At 42.1% G+C, this 18,630-nt stretch overlaps 1 protein-coding gene across 2 annotated transcripts in view; it reads right to left on the reverse strand.

Annotated features, from left to right (window-relative positions):
- PLCB3 (phospholipase C beta 3) overlaps positions 1–18,630 on the reverse strand; it is a 2,354,563-nt gene that overhangs the window by 313,786 nt on the left and 2,022,147 nt on the right. For both annotated transcript variants that reach the window (XM_044075790.1, XM_044075791.1), the window contains exon 24: positions 14,755–14,846. In XM_044075790.1, coding sequence (XP_043931725.1) covers positions 14,755–14,846 — 92 coding nt within the window. The remainder of the gene's footprint in view (positions 1–14,754; positions 14,847–18,630) is intronic.

The raw sequence follows: 18,630 nt of genomic DNA on the forward strand, positions 1-18,630 counted from the left end.
CACTTTTCAGTCTGTGTTCATTTTCTTCTGTTCCATTTGTTTTATCTTCCCTATTGCTGCCTTTGAGCACCTCTTGTCTCCTGGCTTTCACTGCTGTGCTGGACCTTTTGCCCTTTACCTATGCTCAGACCCCTCTTCACCCAAAAGAGGTAGATTTTTCATCCTCCAGCCTGTGATCTGAATGCATCTGGACTTTGATTATTCACCTTGCCATTTTTTGTATTTCGCTTCTAGCCTTGTCCTTCTTACTTTCACTTTTTTCTGAGTGCCACCTGTCTGTTTCCTCTTGTTTCTCTCTCCTCTTTACCATAATCATTACTTGTTTCCATTGCACTTCACATTAAGTTTGCAAACAATTTCATGCATATCACTTCATTTGGTTCTATTACATTACAGTCAAACCAAACACTGGTGTTTTCATAATTATTTCTTACTCTGTTCCATTTCCATTCAAGTACCCACTGCTTTAAAGAGAAATCTTACTATTATAAGATACTGCCATTATAAAATATAGGGTATTATTAGAAAGGCTACATAACAGCAATCTGCCTTTCTCATGCACCCTATATATATATATATATATATATATACACACACATAGATTTACTATCATTTGTGCGAACGACAGTCTGTCGGCAGCACTGCTGCTGAAAATCAGAATGCTGTGCACAAAATTTAAATGGATGGGAAAGTCGAACACACTTATGCGAATGCAGTAGTGCATTCGCATAAGTGTATTCAACTATCTGCACAGAGATCGCGGTACAGTGGAGATTGGAAATTCATCCAAATTCCAAGTGTAGTGTGATCTCGGAGTTAGAATATATTAGTGGTGGGGGGGTGCAGGGGGGCTTGCCCCCCTGCAAAAACGTGATATTTCGTATAAGAGTCTGATTTACATCAGCTCCTATATGGCTATCATGTGATGGTTTCAGTAACAATGTCGACTCAAATGTGTCGATCATTTGGGTCGACTTTGAGGCCATTCGGAATGTTTATGTTCGGTTTTACTTTTCACTGTTTCGAATGGCAAATGTTTTGCCATTCGAACAAACAATAGTAAACCTATATATATATATATATATATATATATATATATATATATATATATAGTGTATAGCATTACTGTTGAAGTACACTGCATCAAAGCTGTCTTACATTTGAATAGTGCCCCATGTTCACACAGCTCATTAGTCCTTTTCAGGCTCATTTACTCCCTTTTGTCCTGTCACTTAAATCACATCAGTCTCAGCTTTTTACACTCTGCATTACCTAGTACCGTCACACCATGGAATTTACTAAATGCATCCACTCATTTTTCACTTGCACTCTCATTTCTTACTTCACTTCTCCCTATATGATCATGCTTTCCAATTCTGGATGGCTTTCCTCCTCTAAACCTCCTCTGGTTTAATTTTTCTGACACTGCCCCATTTTGCTTTTCTCCCCTCCTCTTTGGCCAGTCCAGCCTACTCTGGCCAACCAGGCTCCAAGCACTGACCGTATCCACATCATCTGCTTCTCATATCATTATCCCTGCTTCTGCTGCAATTGCTATCAGACTCTCCTCTACTTATGGATTCCCTCTTTGACCAGCTTCTTATTCTTCGTAATGTATCTTTTTTTTTTTGTATACTCCCCTCACACTTATTCAGTTTTCCATGTTCTTTCCTCCATTTCGGTAGTCTGCTATGCCCTGGGTATTGTCTACCCCACCCAGCTTGTCAACATCACTGTGTGTTGCTTTTGTTTACTTCCTCTTTTTTTCCTATAGGTGCATTTCCATCAGATGTACTCGATGACCCTTGAAATTCTAGCTCTTCTCTGACCCTTTGAAAGTTTGTCTGCCAGTGCATTTCTAGTGGAATAACTGAAAATGTTTCTTTTTTGTCTGATGCTCCAGCTTCTACTGTGCACAATCTCTGTAACAAAATATTGTTTCTTCCTCTTTGTGAAACCTGTGTCTGTTTCCACCCCATTCTACTGTTCAGATGTCATGGTAGTTAATCCATGCAGGAATTCCCTGAACAAGCACGTCAGCCATCCTTTTTTTAGTTTATGCAATAAGTTAGAGTAATCCTCCCCTTGCAGTTTTATAAGCATTCCATTAAAGGATACAACTCTTAAGTGTTCTGGCTTGCCTCATAATTTCTTCTTTTAAGTTTATAGCTGTGTAGGAGTGCTAACACATGTCTTGGCTATCCTGCTCTTGCACCTCACAATCTACCAACCCTGCAGATTCTTTCTGCTATTGGTTCTTGTAATCTGAGAATGGGAAATCTTGACTTCTAGTAGCATTCTTTCCAGTTTTGTATCCAGGAACTTCTATGATATTCCTTAAATTATTTCTTCTAGACCTCTTTTAGAGTTCATCTAGTTTTTGTGTTTGTCATTGTAGATTTTTTTTCTGTCAGCCTTCTGCTGTGGTCCTACACCTCTTATCTCAATGCTGATCTGTCCTCTTCCAAGACCCAGTTTACATCTTTCATCTTATACATTTCTTTTTGTTGATTGCCTATTGTTTTCCCCTCATTAGACCCACATTATCAGTGACTGACGTTGGCTTTTTTAAAAGTTTACAAAGGCACTCTTCTTATGCAGCTGCTTTTTAACTCTGACAGCTGTTGCTATCTTGCTCCCTTTTCTCCTTATCCTCTCTGCTTCCTGTACTTTTTTCCTCCCACCTGGAAATGGCTGATAAAGTAATCACCCTTTGTTCAGGCCTTTCCAGTGCCCTCTCCTGGTTCTTCCAAAATGTTTATGACGATCATATGCAAAGTTTTTTTTTGTTATATGCCCTTATGTTGTGAAGTGGGTTTCCTTATTTAAAAATGTGTAGATGTACTGCAGTTACTTCACTGGACCAATAGTTATTACGTTTAATAAACAGATGTTTGTTTAATGTGTGTAGGATGATATGTTTTCTGTAGTCTACAGCAGATTTTATCAGAAAGTAACCAGAATGCAGCACAGTCATTCAGTCAGGCAACAAGTAAAAATAAATAAGTGCAGCTATAGTCAAGTGAAAAGTAACAAAGGTAAGATAGAATGGGATAAGATTCTTAGTACGGTGTACACTAGTTAGCATACAGTATAATAAAACAGATCAATTACATTCTGGATTTGTCCAGAATACCAGTTACAGAAGAAAAGGAAGAGAAGCCATAGCAGAATTAAGTATTTTACAAACTTTTAAAGTTTCGAAAAACACTTAGCATTCTGCAACAGATAGCAGCATGCCTCTCAACTTCTTTGATTAAGAATTCTGAACAAATCAAAAACAATGGGATGACAAATGGGCAAAATCAGGGAGAGTTTTTAAAAATGTCTCTAATTCACTTAAAAAGTTAAGAGAACAACATCTTTTGCACCAACATGCATTTTCTGAACTACAGGAAGCAGACTCTGCCTGGCATTATTGATAGACTGCAATACTCAAGTGATTTACTAGAAGTTCAAAACATTTACAAGGGACAGGGCAAACCTGTGAGGCAAAATGAGAGAGAGAAGGCAAAATGAAGTGCTCCTCTGTACAATTATCAAAATTAAAAGCTGTTAGATACTTCAGTATCACACACACTGTCACACTGTAGTTACAGCTGTCTACTATGCAATGATCACTTTACTGCATCTTTGTTTTCACAGATGCACAAATTATTCCAAATATTTTCTTTTCAGCACTAAATCCTTGTGGTACAATACACAAATGCACTGTACGGTAGGTCTGTCACTGAGATGATTCATCAATATTTTTTTTCCCAAAAATCCATTGGTAGACAATAATTTATTAGTTTTACATTTGTTTTATTACACTGTATGCCAAGTACTATACACCCAAGAATCGTATCCTATTCCATCTTTACTTTTGTTACCTTTCACTTGAATATAGCAGCATTTATTTATTTTTATTGTCTGACTGACTTAGCTGCATTCTGATTACTTTGCAATAAAATCTGCTAAAGACTACTGAAAATGATGGAATCAGGAAGTAATTGGACAACTGCTTAGCATACAGCAAACAGAAATAAAAGGTTATGTTTTACCATAACATGGCATCTGTGTTGTCTATCTTCATTTCTCCTCACGACAGGGTCACAGTCCCCAGATAAGTAATTCTTGGGTGGCCCTCATGGAAGGCTATGCCGGAGCACCATCGAGCCAAAGGAAGCCCTGCTCCTAAAAATGATATCAAACTTGTAGTGTGACACAAAGGTGTGACTCAGACCATGTCGCTGCTGCACAATCATCAATGGCGGTTCTAGAAGAGAAGGTGGAAGTAGCAGCCATAGCTGTGGTGGAATGTGCCCTAGGAAGTCGAGGTAATTCTAGATCCTTTTGTGAGTAAATGAAAGAAATACAACCAGTTATCCATTTTGCTAAGGTAATCTTGGACACTTCTTGGCCTACTTTATTATCCGAAAAGGCTACAAACAGTTGGACTGCCTGTGCTGTTTGGTTCTCTGCAGATAGAAATGGAGTTATCTAGAAGGTGTAAAACATACTCTCCTTTATTAGAGAAATTTGGAAAGAACACTGGTAAGTGGATGGACTGACTGACTGATACTGCTTTCCCTGGCTACTCAGGCAGAAAGGAGGGATTGTTACGTAAAGAAACTCTGCCCTTATGAAAAATGATGTAAGGATATTTGGAGGATGAAGCTTGTAGTTCGGAAATTGTCTTAGCTGAAGTTATAGCCACCGATAAGATTGTCTTCCATGATAAAAACTTCATGCCACTATTTGCAGCTAGTTCGAAGGGTCCCTGGGTCGAAGCCTGCAACACGCCAGTGAGATACCAAGGTGGGGAGGGGTCCTGGAAGGGATGCCTCAATAAGAAAATACCTTTCATAAATTATTTGCATACTCAAAGGTGAACAGGGAATGAGACTGACTTGCAGTGTGAAAATTAAAAATAGCAGCTAACTGAAACTTGATGACAGAGAAGCTAATTCCTTCCTCAAATGGAGTACTAAGAAAAAGCAGAACAATCAAAACTGGAGCTGAAAAAGGGTCACTATTTCTATTTGTAGCCCAAATTTTATTTATTGTTTATTTTACGTTTACCGGGAAAGTCCAACTGGGTTGAAGACCCATTTTTAGTGAAGGCCCAGGGAGAAAAGCTCCACATGTAACAATACATAAAAATACATGAAAACTTGTTCTTATAGCTGAATATTTACACAATATAACCAAGTTATCTTTTTTTTTTTTTTTTTTTTAACATTGTACATACAGAGGAAGACAGTTTTCTCAGAGATGCAGTATGTACAGGTATTTTAAAATAGTAATCCGGCTAAGATTTACACAAGTTTAAATGAGCTTGCAGTATTGCTATTAGCCAGAAAGAGGATGAACCTTTCCCACTTACTAGCGTAGACTCTTACTGGAAGCCTTTTGCAAGGCTAAAAGTATTTTATGAACCAAGGAAGTAAGCCTGACTGTCTTGTTACAGCTGGAATAGCAGAAATCAAGCGGTCAGCCTGAGGGCACTAAAGTTTGGATGCTGCATCCCTGATGGGTGAGAGAGGAGGTCTGTCTTGGCTCCAGTATCCAAGGAGGATATTTGAGAGGAGACCAGAGGAAGGGGAACCACTCCTGTTGAGGCCAGAAGGGGGCAATTAGATTGACTGAGGTCTTCAGCATGCTTGCCTTCTGAAGAAACTTTGGGATCACAGGGCGAGGAGGATAACCATATAGGAGACCTGGGGGACAATTGTGGATCAGTGCATCCCTCAGGGACTCCCCCGGAGGGAATCAGAGCGAATAACTTGCTGCATTTGTTGTTGAGGGGAACAGGTAAAGAGGTCTCAGAAAGGTTGACCACAGCAATTGAAGTTCATGTTCAACACTGACAGAGACCACTCATGCAGAACCAGGAGTGATCTGCTGAGTCTGTACACCAAGTTGTTTGTTTTCCCCGGGATGTGCATTGCAACTAGAAGGCAGTCTGACAATATCATCCACTCCCACACCCGCATAGCGTCCCTGCACAAGGGGTATGAATGGGTTCCTCCTTGCTTGTTGATGTACCAGGCAATAGTCCTCAAGGTGACCATGTGCTTTGGACCATCTTCCCATTGTAATGCCCCCCCCACCCGAACTGGGAGGCATTCATGGTCACTATGGCTATAGGGAAGTTGGTTAAGAAAAGCCTACCCAGAAGGGGATTGTCTGACTGAATCCACCAGCAGAGGTGACGCTTGCAAACTGGTGCCAATCTGATGGGAAGGGATAGTAGGTGATAGAGAATGGACCATTGCACCACCAATGTCTACTGGAGAACCTGCATAAAGAACCTCACTAAATGAACTAACAGGATTTCTACTGACATGGATCCTAGGGCTTGTAAGACCATCTGCACGAGGGGGTGGGGGTGGGGGTGGAATTACAATTCCCGGACTTGATTCCTCGGTGTTATGCAGTGTAAGGGATGAGAATCTATCTGATCCCTCGTGTTCAGCTGCATCCCTATAAATTCCAGGTTCTGCACAGGAGCCAGGTTGGACTCGTTTACATTTATAGTAATGCCCAGTAAGTGTGAAAGTTGGATGAAGTATTCTCTGGCTTGGTTGAGCTGAAACCTCATGGGGGCGATAAGGAGCCAATCGTCTAAGTATGGAAATACCACAAATCCTTTGAACCTCATATGGGCTGCTACCAATGCTACGCATTTGGTGAACACCCAGGGGGCCTGTGGTGAGCCCAAAGGGCAGTGCTCTAAACTGGAAATGATTGGCTCCCAGCTGAAAGTGCAGGTATCTCCTGGACCACCTGTCTATTTTGACGTAATAGTTCACATCCTTGAAATCTATCGAGCACATCCAGTCATGCTTGCGCAGCAATGGCAGAATGGACAGAACACTAACCAGTGAAAACCTCAACTTCTTTACTTAACCATTTATCTTGCTTAGGTCCAGAATGGGACTTAGGTGCCCTGCCTTTTTCAGAATCAAAAAGAAGCGGGAATAGGTTCTGAATCCTCTTTCTTTGGCTGGGACCTCTTGAAGGACTCATTTTGCAGCACTTGTTGAATTTCCAATGCTGCCTGCTCACTCTGACTGGGTGGCATGTCGGGGAGGTTCTTGGAGTTTGGGGGATGAAGGGAAATGGGAATGTAGTAGCCTCTGGATATTATGCTTAGCACCCAGGGGGTTTTGAGTCAAATGGGTTCAGGCTTCTGAGTACAAAGCTAATTGACCCACAACTGCCTCCAGAGATGGACAGGCGGGCAGTGCTTCAGGAGCGCTGATAGAGCTCGTCGGAAAAGTTGTTTATAAAGCCCTGGTTTTACAGGCCCCCTTGACCTCTAGGGCGACATCTACCATCAAAACCCTCCTCCTGTGCCTCTAGAAGAGGGTTCCCCGTGCAGGTCCTGGAAAGGCCTTTGGGATTTACAAAACCACATTTTCTTGCCTCTGCACTGGTTCCTGGAGAAGGACCTCTGGGATGTAGAAAATTTGATTCCTACAGCAGAAAAGTTCTTCCCACCCTTTTCGCTGCAGATGAGTACCTCAAATGGACAGCCCAAACAGAGAAGAGCCATCATAGAGGGCATTCCCAAATGATGCCTTAAAGTTCTCTGCAAAGTCACATAGCCTCAATCCAGGCATGTCTCCTTAGGGAAAGTCCTGAACTGGCCGCTTGCGACGTACCTTCCATTGTATGGAAGATCAACCTCATTGAGGAGTTGGTGACAGAAGACGGAGTGGTCAGCTTGGGAGAAACTTTCTTAAATTCCTCTGCAGGCATGGACTTTGAGTGAGAGGCTGAAAGCTCCTTGATCAGCTCTCTGTAGCCGAGTAAGGTGGGCCAGGTAGTTTAACAACCTTAGCGCAAAGGTGGCTGAAGTGTAAACGTGCTTTCCAATCCTGTCCACTGGTCTAGACTCCTTGTTAGGCAGATGGACATTGGGCAGTCTCTTCTGCCATCTCTTTCTTAGTAGCTGCCACCACCACGATGGCATCAATTATGGGACTCTTGCTGCAATGTTGTCTGCTGGAGGTACCAGGAACTTATCAGGATGCTTGGCAATGGGCTCGATGGTGTCTGGTTCCATCCATGCCTGGTGGGAAACCAAATCATAGGAGGTTACTAGGCTACTGCCCCTGAGGCCATTATAAGCCCAGCCAAGAGTTTAGCCCATGTTTAGACAAGTCAGCACCCGATGCCCCTGTCCAGCAGGGACACGGGTGGAATCCCATGGGTATATTTTCTGCTTCCCATCCAGTTATTCAGGTTGCAATAAAAAAGGGGTTAAAGAGGTACTCTGCTTGACGTGGAGAGGTAATCTATTCCATAGATGGGGGAATCTCTGGGACACAAATCTGTCCTGTTAACGTCACAGACCAGGTTAAGGCGGTGCTAGCAAGTTACTCGAGTGGAGCTCAACTTGCAGATATGCAGCAGCCCCATCAAGGTGGGGTCCGCGATCACCTTGTATGCCAGACAGAGGTCACCTCTGAGGAGTCTGTATGAAACTGAGTAGAGGGAAAGGGCTTTTAGCCTGTGTATGGTAGATGTTCGAGGCCCTGGATTCTCCTGATGAGGAACCTCTGTGGTCTCTCCAGCTGCTGCATGTGCTTTGCGAGGTACATGCCGAAAGGGGCACTGTACTCAATAATGGGCCTTATAAGGGAAGAATACAGGCATGTTATGACCTCCTTGTACCTGGATGAGATGCCCTTACTTATGAGGTGGGCAATGTAGAAGGATTTCCATACAACGGAAGCAACATGGTGGTCAAAAGTCAGGTTCCTATCAATCTGGGTGCACAAATCCTCACGACTGACTGCGTGCTTAGGACATTGTTATTAATGTGATAATTTGTGGAGATGGCACTCTCCCCCAATGGGTATGATGATGCATTTTTTGGTATTTAGCTTGAGGCCATGTTTCTGGCACCAGTCATTTGTCTGAGTGAGACCCTCTTGGAGGATGTCTACATCACTAGGGGAATTGATGACAGCACCCAGCTTGCAGTTATCTGAAAATATGGTCAGCCATAGCCCACTGGTTTTGGCCTGCACCTCAGGAAAGTATATCCCAAAAAACAGAGGCCCCAAGACTGAACCCTGGGGCCGTACGCTGCTTGTTACGGGTCTGTTTGAGGTGGCTTCCCCTATTTTGACTAGGTGGGTTCTATCAGTGAGCCAGTTTGCTACCCATCTGGTAACATACGGATTTGATACCTAGTTGAGACAGTTTATCTATTATGCCCAAGTGTGGAATAGTGTCAAAGGCTTTGGCCAGGTCAAGGAACGCAGTGTGCGCCGTCTTCCCCTCGTCCATGGCTTTGGTGACTGTCTCAAAGTAGTTAGCCAGATTTAGCAGACATGACCTCCCTTTGAAGAAGCCAAACTGTGTGGGATTGAGTGTTTGGAGGTTGCCAATCCTTGTTAATGAGGTCCATGATAATCCATTCTGTGGCCTTGCAGATCAGGCTAGTTAGGCTGATGAGTCTATAATTTCCAGGATCGGTGGATGCTCCACCTTTGCGTAAAGGGATGACAGTGGCTGTCCTTCACTCAAGCTGGGACAAAGCTGGTACTCAGGCTTTGGTTGAATAGGGCACCTAATGGTGCTGCAAGTTCCTGCCTGAGTTCATGTAGGATGCAGCATGGTATGTTATCGGGTCCCATGGAGGCTGTATTTTTTGCTATTGAGAGAGCAGTGATTACCTGTTCCCTAGATATACAGGGAAGGGGGCAGGTACTGGGGATATCCCTGATTTACTGATGGGGGGCAGAGGGATGAAGTTTTTGCTGAATCCATCAGCCACCAAGTTTGCTATAGTTATGCCCTTTGTATATGAGGTGTCCTTGACCACCTGTTCTGAACAGATCTGGGTGCTTCCTTTGAGGTTGTGGACATATGTGAAGAAGGCCTTATGACTGCCTCTAGCAGATGTGGCCAATTTGGACTCAAAGTTTGCTTTGTTCAGGCTAGGGAAACATTGCTTCCAATTGAGCACCTGCTCCTTCTTGGTCTTGGACAGCAATTGTTCAATTTTGTTATAGAGTTTATTTATTGCAGATGTCCACCAGACAGGTTTACTCTTCCTTACGGAGGATGATTTAGTCCTGTCGGGTATTCCAGATTCCATGCATCTATGTAAATGCTCGTTTAGTGCTTTGGTGTAGTTTTGGATATTGGTGCCAGTTCCTACAGAGAGGGTTGTGAAGCTGTTTATACCATCCCTTAGGAGAAGTTTTTATGTCTGATCCTAGGCAGAGGCGGGTTCGGGAGATGGTGACGTCAAAAGTTACCACTTTATGGTTGGATCTTACCAGGGAGGATGATACTATAGGGATGCTGCAGTGGTTACTCATGTTGGTTAATACCAAGTCCAAGATATTATCGCCTCTTGTGGGGATATCGACTAGCTGTTCAAAGGCATATGCATTGACAAAATTGAGGAATCTCCGAGCATTTGTGTTCTGGCATGAGTAGTTCTTCCAATCTACGTTTGGGAAGTTAAAGTCACCCAGGATCAGGGTAAAGAGATGAATCTTGATAGATTCGAACAGGTCCAAATAGGTGAATTGGGCATCTTGAGTCAGATTTGGGGGTCAGTAGCTAGCTATGATTTGAACATGGGTCTTGTCAATGGTAAACTGCACCCGGAGTGTCTCCTGTGCGTCATACTGTTTGACAAGCCTGGAGGTGTGTAGGTCTTTAATGTATATTGAAACTCCACCTCCTTTGGCTTTACAGGCCCACAGTTTGGGGTCTGAATGTATGATAGGATGAGTAACCAGGTAAGGCTGGGGTGCTCTCCGAAGCTTTGAACCAGGTTTCTGTGACTGCACAGATGTCAGCATTTTCCAGGGTTAAGAATGCTTGCAATGAGTGCAGTCTCATGTTTAGACTCCTAGCGTTTTGGAGCATGACTTTTAATTTGCTTTTTGTTGAATTTTTTACGCTGATTTTATTGACTTCAGGATCAATGAGGTCGTCTGTCGGAGGGGTCATGCAGGTCATAGATGGGCCCGCCCCAAACACCTCCAAGAGCACTGACTCCTCTCAGGAGGAGAAGGTTGGGTAGACCACCCACCTTTCTGCTTCAGGATTTCTAGAATGTTTGCTTCAGGATTTCTAGAATGTTTGCTTCAGGATTTCTAGAATGTCCCTGAATGAGACGTCCTCAGGTGGGGATCGGGGGGATCCTCCCCCCTCACCGAAGTCAGTGTCTTCGGTTAAGGACTCCAATGGACAGTCAATGCATCTCTTTTGCACTTCTTCCGGGGGACTTCCTCAGCAGGGTACTCTGGGGAAGTGTCAGAAGAAGGGGAACCCTCCTGGGCAGGAAGTTCTTGAAGGTTGCTCGGGACAGGTTGACTCATGGCAGGACGAATGGGCTCAAGATCTTGACCCAATGGGGGTACAGGAGTGCATTGCAGGACATGTGGTGATGGATCTCCAAGTTTGGAGAAAACCCTCGCCACTACCCTAAAAGTCGATGGACTGGGAGAGATCATGTCTGATTCCCATGAAGCCACACAGGGAAAAACAGCTAAGACTCACCCCAGATCCGCAGCCTCCAGAAGGCATCAGACCCAAGCTGTCAAGTGCTGAGGCACCTAGGGGAAGAGATGACTCTGACAAAGATGAAGCAGACCCCAGTCCTCCAGACCCAGCACTGACACCAAGGCTCAAAGACTTACTCTGCTCCGAGAGAATCAGAACAGGGTTGATCAAGGGTAACATCAGTGTCGAGGAAGGGAGCTTCCCCTGCACCGAACCTGACATGCATGGGAGTCCCGAACCCTGCCATTCTGAAACCGAAGGCTGGTTCGGAGAAGGAGTCCTGATGGTATGGCCTGGGTAGCTCACGGATCTGACAGGGGACAGAGCAGAGACTATCGCCATCTGGATCAGGGCCTTGAGGAATCTCCTTATCATCATGCCCATGTCCACCTCGGACCAGCTTCTAGAGGATCTGAATCAGAGTGGGGTCGGGAGTGCTTAGAGCTAGCTGAGTGAGCTGGAGACTTGCTTGAGGCTCTTGGATCCTACGTCAATGGAGCAGACACCAGAGCCAACAGTGGAGATGACCATAAAGAAATAACTTCCACTGGATCCAAGGATGCTGATGGATCCAAAGGGGTAGACACTTTCTTCAGATGCGAGGGGGTCGGATCCAAACTTTTTCTTGGCTTTAGGCTCTTGAGGGTCTCTCATGGAGAGCCCTTTTTTGCCTCTTTGGTAGCAGAATATGAGTTAGAGGCCAAGGAAGCGGTCTGACCCTCAGGAGCCGATGGAAGAAGACCCCTCAGAATCAATTCAGCAAGAGCTCGAGGATTAAATGACGCACAGTCAGCATACTATGCCTTTAAGTGGTCTGCCCCTAAGAAATACACTCTCTCCTTGTGGGCATCCTGCTTGGGGATTTTATGCCCACAAGAACTGCAATGTTTAAAGCCGGGAGAAGGTTTGTCCGACATAACTATCAAAGCCTGCCAAAAACAAAAGGACAGCCTAGGAACAGTTGAAGACTTTAGTTAACCTTAGACTAGAGCTTAAGTAAGACTAATAAGACTAAAGGATCTTCACTATAAATAATTTTACAGATAACTAAGTCTAACTTTAACTACTGACTGATTTTTTTTTTTTTTTATAACTCTTGCATATGCATATACATACACACACACACACACACACACACACACACACACACACACACACACGCGCACACACACACAAAGGAAGAACTACAGAAGGAGGACTTACAGTAATGCTATCCCAAAAAGTTATAACTTTCCTGGAAAGGGTAACTATCACTCGAGAGCAGAGAGATCCACATCTGGACACTGAAGAGGCAAACATGATCTGAGGTGCTTGGGTGCATGTGGTGCATTATGGGTAAGAGGGAAGAGCTCAAGAGTTGGATCCAAGTCTGAAGAATGTGCCTGAGATGGATCCAAAGTTCAGATCTGAGACCCTATTGAGAGGAGGAATTAAGACATCATCAGATCACCAGTTTACTACATCTAAAAATACTGGTGCACTGTACAAACTAACTGTTTTAGCATCTGAAGCTGATCAAAGCAGAGATTTTTTTTTTTTTTTAATCATTTTTTTGTACAACATGCTGGGTTATTACTAAAGTGTGAACCTTTGAGGGAATGTTCCCATTACAGATAAGTGTGTGAAGAAAGTTTTTTTAAGCCTCATTTCTGATTAATCTTTTTCAGACTAAGTTCTTAAAAAAAAGTTTCTTGATTTTTCAGACAATCACCTTTGTACATTTTTGGTACAGAAAAATCTGTTCAAGTGATTCAATATTTAGTAACTCTGATAAAGTGTTTACAATTAACGATTTACTTGTAATACAATGAACTTAGATTTTACTCTCTGGAATTGTAAAGACAAACTAATAACCTTTCTGATGTCAGAAAGGTGCTTACCAAGCTTCTGCTAAGCATCTTTAAGTTCTGTTAAACTCTAATCTTATGCTACAAAGTAACAGCTGCCAGTCCCATCCACCAGTGAAAAGCTGGTAGAAGCAGCAACAGCTTTAAAAGCTATTATTTCACTCTGCCATAATTTTAAACAAAAAGTGTGGTAAAGTGGAGTTAAGGGTCTAACAGCACACACCACTGCTCCCCACTGTCTGTTTGGCAATGTTAAATGTGTTATGCCATTCAAAGCTGTAAAATACTTTGCATTCCTACACTTTTTTCCCTTTAATTGGGAGTATATAGAAAAGATAATGGTCCATGCACTACACACAATTACAATTGTGTCTTTTGAATCATAACTCTTGTGTGTTCTTAGCATGGACGCCAAGATTAAAGTCTAGAGCTTTGCCACACTCCACTCCAGAGGCGAATTTCTCGACATCAGTACATCAAATGCATAATAACCTGGTTGTGACTGAAGACCTGTCAATCTTCTATATTTTTTGCTGGTAAAGCTCTATGTGGCTGAGATGGATCCAAAGTTCAGATCCGAGACCCTATTGAGAGGAGGAATGAAGATGACATCATCAGATCACCAGTTTACCAAGTCTGAAAACACTGGTACCAGGATTCACATCTCAAGTTTTGCTTCACTTCACTCAAGGCAAATTTCTTGGCATCCATGTCTCAAATGCATAACTTGGTTATGATCGAAGATCCTTCATAATCTTCTATACTGTTTGCTTGTTAAGTGAAATAATCTTTCCAACCGTGACCCATCCAGGAAGGCATAGATCAATACAATAGATGCAATAGATAAAAGTGCAGTCACTCTCCTGGTTCTTCCAAAACTTTTACTGATGAGGACTTAAGGGTTCCACCCCCTGAAGCTGATAAAGTAGAATTTTTTTAGCACAGGGAAAGTCACACACTCAAGACTTATTTATGCAGTTGGTTTCCCTGCATGCATAAAGACCATCAAGGCAGTACACCCCCCCCTAACTCATTACTACTATTTGTTTTCATCTAAATTCCACATTAAATGCCAAAAGAACTGTGGTGTGACAATGGGGTGGAATCAGTTCATCACAAAATCATAGTGAAATGCTTATACAGGCTTAGAACTTAATTTGTAGAAATTGTGAAGTATTAAACATTAATCCTTCTAGAAAGAAAGTAGTACAGTGAATGTAAGCACTCAAGACAAAAAATACAGAAAGTTTTAAATGCGCAGTATTCTCCGAATAAAATGTTTTTAAACATTTTTGTCTGAGGCCACATTTCCATTTTGTGTATTCACATTCAAAGCACAGTAAAATACTTTCATAATATTAGCTTTGCTCCTTGGCTTTACCTCATTTTCATCTATCAGACCCAACAGCTGCTTTGCCCTCTGGTCCAGGAGGTTAACATGTTTAATGGGATTCGTTAGTGCCCATGCATATTCTGCATTAAAAAAAAAACATATTAGAATTATAATAAAGGCAGCATCTAAAAGAACTAAAGTTTGCAACACACTGGGTTAAAGCCCCTAGAATTGCCCTAGAATATACATTTACATATTTGCAATTCCTTTACTCTGAAGACAGAAAGATGAAAAGTAAAGAAATGCACACCATGTCTGAAAAGACCACACCATTTTAAAGAAAGCTTAGTTACAAACATACCTAATGTAAAAAGCTTTGCATGTTAAACACCTTGCACCATAAGACAGCAGATGCACAAGTGTATCCTTTCACAGAAACACTCTCTCCTTACGACTAGGATGACGTAATACAGACTGCTGGCAAGACATCTGCAGCATCAGGATCAGCTGCAACCTCAATTCACTTTAGAGTTCTCTGTGGAAGTTTTACTCACTGCCACCTAAATAGATTGAAAAATATTTTTTATAACCCTTTGACTATTTATAAATGTAAGGGCTGGTCCTATAATCGTATACACATTCATAGGTTCTTAACTAAGAGGCCCTATAATCTTACACACTCAGATCCTTAACTGTGTGTGTGGCCAGTGAGGTCATTGAAAGCACTGTCACATCATTAAAAATGTTAGAAGACTACAAGTGCCCTCCATTAAGCAGAAAATCTCCACATACTTCAGGTGATCATCCATTCAGTAATAATGACTGGTTTCAAAGGATGCCAGTTGAGTACTTTATTTGATATGCAAAGGTGGCGTACTCTAGAAATGAAGATATGCTGGGTTAGGTAACTGTCACTTCATATGGTACTGCTGATGTGGCAGTATAGGTTTAGGTTTGCAGAGTACACGTTCATTTTACTACTGGTTACATGTGAAGGAACACAAAGCTGATTGAGTTGTTTCACTATAAACAGCTGAGCGGAGATCATGACTCAGGAGCCTGTAAAGCACTTAGTAGAAGGATAAGTCTTTATTCTACAAGAGAAGATAAGGGTACTCAGACCAAGACCTTTCTGGTGAGAAAAAAACTGGTGTCTCTCAATTTGGATTCAGTGCTTATCAGGGTACATGCCAAGGGGGCATTACATTCAATGATGGGTCTAATAAGGGAGGAATAAGGTGAAAGCAGGGACGTCGGGAGGCATACGCACTGTACTGATTTCAGTACAACTTCTTAGAAGAGGGGGTAGCATCTTAAAAAAAAAAAAAAGTACGTATTTTTAAAGGTTGTTGGCTCCTTTAAGGGGGATACGAGCCAGTCGGAAGTGAGCTCACGTCATGTCCGGCTGGCCGCAAGCGGGAAATGTGCAGTAGTGAGCAAGTGGAAGAAGACAACTGCAAATGGATTATCACGAGTGGGAAATGTGAAGATAGAAAGCAATCGAGTGTCACGAACAGATTATCAGGTAAGGAAGGTGTGTGTGTGGGTATGTGTGTGTGTGTGTGTGTGTGTGTTTGTGTGTAGATTACAAATCTTATTTTATAGGGGCATGTTTCTTCAGTATTCAAATTGAGCAAAGGCACAAATCAGGGAAGCCCTCAAAGTCTTAGCAACAACCGCTGATTGGGCAGAACAGCATCTGCCTTGCTAGTAATTTATAGTGGTGTCCTGTACACAATTTTTATTGTACAATCCAAGAGTCAGAAAACAAAATGCACTGGCTTGTGAAGTGTATTGCTTCTCAGTTGCAGGCTTTAGGGTTGGGGTCATAGAGCCGTTACTGTACAGGTATTGTTTGAGGGATATCTAGGTGGTTATGATGTTTTCGATTCCCGGAGCTCCATCTCCATCCAGCAGGGTGTGCCCTGCAAACATCAAAAGGAGAGCCTAGTACAAAAGAATCTCAAGTAGGCTGCAACATAAAAAGGAGAGATAAGCTACTGGCGAATACTAAATGAGTTCAGTAAACCACAGGAGCTTTTAGTTTCTTGTATTTATCTTATTCAGAAAGGAGCAGCAGTGATATGAATCCTGATGTGAAACCCTGACACTTAATGGTTTTATGCAGAGCCCTTCCAATTTCTGAATGTAACTCTGGACAGAACCCCACCCCCACCCCTTTGGTTACCAGATACCTGTAATATTGCATTTGGACAAGTTTCTGCTTTTGTAGTTACAGCCTCATATTGTTGTCCACATCGGTCTGGGGGTTGGGAGGGTGGCCTAATGGTTAAGATGTTTGCCTTACAAACACAAGGTGCAGGTTTTGAGTCTCACAAGGGATAATTAGCTAGGCTTAAAATGGCTCGCAAGGGCAGTCAGCTTAGTACTAACCTATGAACCTATTAAAATGCACACACCCTTCCAAATGCCGCCATTCTAACTACGAACTCCTATAATCATTTTAAGTTTATTTTTTTATCTTGGAGCAGAAGTGTACTCATTTATGTAACTTGTTACTTAAAGTAGTTAACGATGTTGTAAACTGTTGAGATTAAAAAAAAGTTTCGAATAGTCAGTATGCCAGGATACACAACCGATTTCACTCCCATATTTTTGTTTTTCTTCCTTTTCTGGACAAATCAACAGCTTTGATTAAAACGCTTTTATGTATAGTGTGTGTTTGAGTTTTAGAATTTGACTTGTGCAATAATTCATTGAGTCAAGTATAGATAATCACACCGATCGATAATTTATTTACACAGTCACTCCCAAAAGTTGGTATTTAGTCTGTCAAACAGCTTGTAAATGAAATAACACCTGCTACTACCCTAAAATACAATTGACTTCTCTGTTGAGTTTCTCTGGGGCTGCGCAATGAAAAACTATACCGACCACTATGTTTCTCAACTAAACTTGAACTTCATGTGCACTTACACTTCAACGTAGTCTTTCAACATTAATACTCTCTTGAAGAATGTTTATTCTCCAATACGGTGACAATGTATATTTAGCCCATTATTAAAATTTTAGTAAAATGGCTTTCAAAATGTGATAAACCACTAGATATCATCAAAGAGTTACAGAAAATAAATGTTGATCTTCAGGCAAAAGAATATAGAGAATTATGATTGGGGCTCCAGTCACAACAAATTTATTGTGTGTTCAAAAGCTGATATCAAGAAGTTCATGGGGAAAGCTCAAATAGTGAGTCCAGTATATTTTTTGGTTATACATAGAGTTTAAGCTACCCAATGTGTTATCATTAGAAAGAGCGTGTGTCACCTGCTGGCTATAAGTGTTCAGGCTCAAACCCTGTACCTTTGCTTCATGGTAAGAAGAGCCTAAAGTCCTTAACCACCACCATTTCTGAACTTTGTTCAGATTTGCTTTTCTAATGGTTGTTAGCTATGCTGAGAACTGAAGTTGCATTTCCCCCATTACTGTTTTTGTTGTGTGTCCAGGTTTTTTGTGCTAAGGTGTGAAGTGAGAACTGTTTGTATTCCCTCATTATTGGCTTTGTTTGTCCAGGTTTTTTTGTGCTAAGAGGTTGAGAGCTATCTAAATGATAGCCATTAAGTTTCAGTCGTCCTATTTTTCAAACTGCTGATTTAGCATAGTGGTGTGTTGCACTGACTGTATTGCATATGATTCTGGGTTCAAGACATGCATGGTGATAACACATTTTATTCTAGCAACTTTCCAAAATTATACAAGCAATGTTTAAAATGTGTCCCTGGTTTTTGGGCTTTTGCCCCCCTGCCCCCAATAAATGTTGGCTTTTTCCAGATTTCTTGTGCTGCAAAGTTCAGAGATACAGTTGAGTGTTGACATTTTAAAAGGAGCTGAGAGCTGCAGGGGAACTAAAGTTTAGTGCTGCTTATGCTGAGTCTGCTTGTACTGTTAATAGCACAACAGGTAGTG

The sequence above is a fragment of the Protopterus annectens genome, chromosome 6.part1 (genome assembly GCF_019279795.1).
Source record: "Protopterus annectens isolate FY-2018-M chromosome 6.part1, PAN1.0, whole genome shotgun sequence".
NCBI lineage: Eukaryota > Metazoa > Chordata > Ceratodontiformes > Protopteridae > Protopterus > Protopterus annectens.